The sequence below is a fragment of the Rhopalosiphum maidis genome, chromosome 3 (genome assembly GCF_003676215.2).
Source record: "Rhopalosiphum maidis isolate BTI-1 chromosome 3, ASM367621v3, whole genome shotgun sequence".
Classification (NCBI taxonomy): Eukaryota; Metazoa; Arthropoda; class Insecta; order Hemiptera; family Aphididae; genus Rhopalosiphum; species Rhopalosiphum maidis.
In genome coordinates this window covers 17167823-17173153 of record NC_040879.1, presented here as the reverse complement: position 1 = coordinate 17173153, position 5331 = coordinate 17167823, and the positions used below count along the sequence as shown (strand labels likewise).

The 5331-nt window shown below is 30.7% G+C and overlaps 1 protein-coding gene across 1 annotated transcript; it reads left to right on the top strand.

Annotated features, from left to right (window-relative positions):
• The first annotated feature begins 1490 nt into the window (after window positions 1-1490).
• On the top strand, window positions 1491-3395 carry LOC113557751 (zinc finger BED domain-containing protein 5-like). The gene has a single exon (XM_026963305.1). It carries the CDS (start codon window positions 1491-1493, stop codon window positions 3393-3395), a length of 1905 nt encoding a protein of 634 aa, XP_026819106.1.
• The last annotated feature ends 1936 nt before the right edge of the window (window positions 3396-5331 follow it).

Here is a 5331-nt window from a genome sequence, read left to right as displayed (position 1 = left end):
ATTAACTTTTCTATGAAAAATGTTTTCAATTGATAAATTTGGTGATGTAATAAGTTACACATTAGTACTTAACCTAACTTATCCTTCTAGTTTTCGATTCATAATAACAATAAATCCGATTGTTTCCTATTCTAATAGTGGTTCAGTGGTATTGTACTTAAGTCCAAAATAGTCTCTATCGCAATTTAACATCAAGTGGATTTCAAAGAAAGTTAACTCTGATAAGCTTAAAACAATCAAGACTTGATTGTCCTCTAAAATATCTTACGACTATTCTCAAAATCATAATAGGCTGACACGAAACGCGTTCATAATTTTGTTATTTTCAAATCAAAATCTCGGCTAAAGGCAATGCTGCTGTATTCCAATCATATATAATTTCACTTGATTTTGATTTGATCCACCCATCAAAATTAAACCGAATCCTAAACATATATTTTGTATTATTTAATATTTACTATAGCACATCACTCTGTAATAATAATAATAATAATAATAATTAGGTAAAATAAAAATGCATTTAGTATTCACTAATCAGAATTCTAATAATAATGAATTAAATACTTAATAAAACTGAAGTCATAAAATCTGCATTTATTAAACAAAATGCATAGTTGAAAACGTAGTAAACAATTCTGTATATTAATATGTTCCTTAGAAATTAAAAAAATATTATAATAACGAAAAATAAAATAATTTCTCTGCTTTATTAATAACAAAAAAGACAATAAGGATAATCTTTATAAAAAACGAACGAAAATACAGGAAATAGCACCGAGAAGAACTTGTAACACAAGTTTTATGAACTGCAATTTATTAATAGCTATTTTATAGTCTATTTATTTTATTCATCATCCATTTTCAACATACTTTACAGCAGCGTTTCTTAAACTGTGTTCCGCGGAACCCCGGGGTTCCGCGGAGATCACTTCAGGGTTCCGCGAAGCTTAAGTAATTTTTTCAAAATTTTCAAGAAAATTACTTAAAAATGTCTAACTAAAGAATGTTTGTATATTAAATAATAATGTATAATATGTCATATGGAATAGTCTATCTCTATACTCTAACAGTCTAACCTCTATACTTCTATAATATAATGTGTTCTTATACTGCTTATACAGTTATACAGTTTGTATACAGAAATAATATTTGAACGTCGTTGATAAAAATACTAATTGGTTATGACCGTCCGCGATAGCGTGAACTTAAGAGAAACGACCGTCGATAACGATAAGCATATGAGTAACATAGGTACTAGTACTATTCATAAATAATATTTGTGTGTCGTTAATAAAAGTACTGATTGGTCACGGCCGTCCGCGATAGCTTGAATTTCTGAAAAACAGATAAACGAATAAAATAACGTTTCAACGTTTCAATACAACGCGACAGTCTACCGCGTGTCTTGTGACCTGTGCGTTATATTCGAGTGCAGTGTGTTATAATTTTATTGTTTGTCTCAAAGTTGGTTTTGTTATTTTATTTGCAATATGGAGAGATGGCTTAAAAAAGGAACTCTAAAACGTTCCTCTCAAGAACCTGAATATTTTGCGGTGAACTCAAGTCATATTGATAACCATAGTAATAATGAGAATGATACAAATGAAATCACCCCAAAATATTTTAAAAAATGTAGAAAGTATGATGAAAGTTACATATCATTAGGATTTATGAATAATAATGATAATCCTCAGTGCGTTATTTGCAGCAAAAATCTTCCAAATAGCTCTATGGCTCCAGCTAAAATGCGTCGTCATTTAGAATCTGTTCACGGTGAACTTAAAGAAAAAAATGTAGAATTCTTTATTCGAAAGCGTGACGAACTATTAAAATCAATAAACTGTATGGTTCAAACCACAAAAACTGTGAATGAAAAAGCAACCGAAGCTTCTTATTTAGTTAGCTATCAGATAGCTCAACGCGGTGAAGCTTACACAATTGCCGAAAGTCTTATAAAACCTTGTGCTATGGAGATGGTAAAATGTATGTTAGATGAAAAATCTGCAAAAGAAATATCTAAAATCCCACTATCGAATGACACGGTAGCTAATCGTATCAATGTTTTAGCAGCCGATATACAGAATGAACTTATTTTTCGTCTCAAATCGTGCAAATTTGCATTACAAATGGATGAGTCTACCGATGTAGCTGGGCTTGCAATATTAATTGTCATCGTTAGGTATCAACACGAAAGCACATTATTGGAAGATCTTCTTTTATGCAAATCTCTACCAACACGTACTACTGGAGCTGAAATATTTGATCTTCTAAATTCATTTCTTGAAGGAAATGAAATACCATGGGAAAACTATGTTGATATCTGTACCGATGGAGCAAAGGCTATGAGTGGTATAATTAATGGAGCTGTACAGTGTATTAAAAATATTGCAAAAAACTGTTCTAGTAGCCACTGTATGATACATAGACAGGCACTCGCTGCAAAAAAGTTATCTGTTAGTTTTAAGAAAGCTCTTGATGAAGTCGTAAAAATCATAAACTTCATAAAATCTCGGCCTCTTCAAAATCGTTTATTCAAAATCCTATGTGAGGACATGGGAAGTGTACATACTTCTCTTCTCTTACATACCGAGGTCAGGTGGTTATCTCGAGGAAAGATACTAACTCGTATTTTTGAATTAAGGGACGAGGTACGTGCTTTTTTTTTGGAACACAATTTCGAATTAAAAGATCGATTTCTTGATCAAATGTGGCTACTTAAAGTCGCCTATTTAAGTGATATTTTTACAAAGATCAATGAGCTTAATTTCACACTTCAAGGCAGACACGTAAATGTTTTTACTGCACACGAAAAAATTCATGCTTTTAAGAAAAAGTTAGATTTTTGGAAAATTTGTATGAGCTCCAACGAGTTTGATTGCTTTCCTACAATTAAATGCTTTTCGAAAGAGGAAGAGGTCGAAATTAATGAAGTTTTCATTGAGGAAATTATTCAGCACCTCACTGGATTGAGTGAAGGATTCAACCAGTATTTTCCAAATGACCAACAGGTGAAATATAAAAATGAACTGTGGATTAAAAATCCATTTATTGTCAATACACGACCTCCAGCCATGTCAGCAAAAGAATATGAAACCTTTATTGAATTTACATCTGATTCATCGCTGCAAGAAAAATTTAAATCAATGCCATTAGCAGAATTTTGGTGCAGTTCAAAAGATGAATATTCTCAATTGTCACAAAAGGCCGTGTTGGCACTTTTACCATTTGCAACCACGTATATGTGTGAAACGGGGTTCTCTACCTATGTATCGACAAAAACAAAATACCGCAACAGACTTGATGCCGAACCTAATATGTTATTACAACTTTCATCAATAAAGCCCAATATTAAGAATATTTTACAAAATAAAAAGCAATTTCACGCATCTCATTAAGTAATTATTGTTAAAGTAAAATTATATACAATTTTTATTATTTTTATTATTTTTTTTAACATATTTTTTAATTAAGTACCTTTAACACAATATAAGTATATGAAATAATTATATTTTTTTTGCAAATAATCCTAACAAAAAGCTTAAAAGCTAGAAAACAAAGTAGGGGTTCCACGATAAAAGTGGACGTCAAAAAGGGTTCCACGGATAAAAAAGTTTAAGAAACGCTGCCCTAGAGGCTCTTGGTAAGCATGGGTGAAACGTGTGTGTACAAAGTTACTTGAAACTGCCCTCTGCACAACTCAGAAAGACCTCCTATTTATATGGAGACATGCCGTGATTAGGAAAGAACGATATGCCGTCATAGACGGTATAAATGAGCTGATCCAGTAAAAACCTAATTGGATACCTAGAGTAGTGGCCTATTCCGGTGGCGTGATGTTGTTGTAGTTAGACTTTGTATTAGTAGGCTTTCCGTAAACGCGTGGGTTTACTACAGTGCTGTCACCACTTGTTTACTGCAATACTTCTTTAACGACGAAGGCACGTATCGTTCTGCAGTTACGTAAAAGGTAAAGGTTTTTTGTTAATAGTAATAAATAAAGTTAACACTTGTAAATTAAAACTGTTTGTTAAAAAGTTAACTTATAATAAATTATATAAAACTATTAAGACAGACTTAATATATAAATATACCGCTGAGAAGGTATTAAAATAGTGTAACAATGGGAAATACTCGTATAGCTGCGAATACGTTATTTCATAACTTTGCGGACCATATGTTGTAAAAAACCTATAATACACAACCAAACTTTATGATTTATATTTTTCTGATAAATAATTACACGCCGAATCGTTTGGTATACAAAACTTAGCTTAGGTTCAAATATATTTCCAGAAAATCACGTATTAAACATAAATTATTCAGTATATTTTCATCGTTTTAGCGCGTTTTTTCGTTTTTGAACGTAATAAGGCTATTATTCCTTCTTTTTTACCTAATGATTATGAACATAATTTTTTCTGATAGACCACTATGTGTTGAATAGTTTCATATAACATTTGCTAAAGTACTATGATTTTTTTATTTTTAAATTGCTTTGAAAAATGATGTGTTTTGACTATCCACAATACCATAATTTTCACCCTATTATTTCGGTTTTAGGGTTGATGGAAATTTTCCACCAGTAAAATATGACTAAGGATACCATTCTGATCATTTTAAAAAAAAATCAAGTCGATATGTGCAATATTAAAGAAAATAGTTTTTCATAGTTATTTATTAAAGCTTTGGCTGCCTACGTATAGCTGTGAATACGTTGTTCTTTAACTCTGCGCACCAAATGTAGTATAAAAAACTGTGTTTCTCAACTAAACTATAAAAATTTATATTTTCCTGATAGAAAATATCACACTGAATCTTTATATGTACAAAACTTACCTCTGCTTCATATATTTCTTTAGAAATCACATTTTGAACGTAAATATTTGGCATATTTTCATCGTTTTAGCGGGTTATTTTGTGTTTGCACATAAGCCTATGAAACTTTTATTTCTTACCTAAACTTTATGAAAATGTATTTTTCTGATAGACCAAGTCATGACGGTTAAGCAAGTATAATTTTTGTCATGGAACTAAAGATATTTTTTTCCTAAATTACTTCAAATAAATGTATGTTCTGATAATCCAAAATATCGTAATATTAGCTGGTTAACGTTTGAACGTAAGCTTAATTTTCTTTTGTTTTTCACCTAAACCTTATGAATTTATATTTTTCTGATAGACCATTTTATGACGAATAAATACTTATGATTTTTGTCATTGTACTATATGTATTTTATTTTTTTAATTACTACGAACAATACTATTTTGTGACGATCCAAAATATCGTAATTTTCACCCCATTATTTCAGTTTTAGGGTTGATGGAAATTTT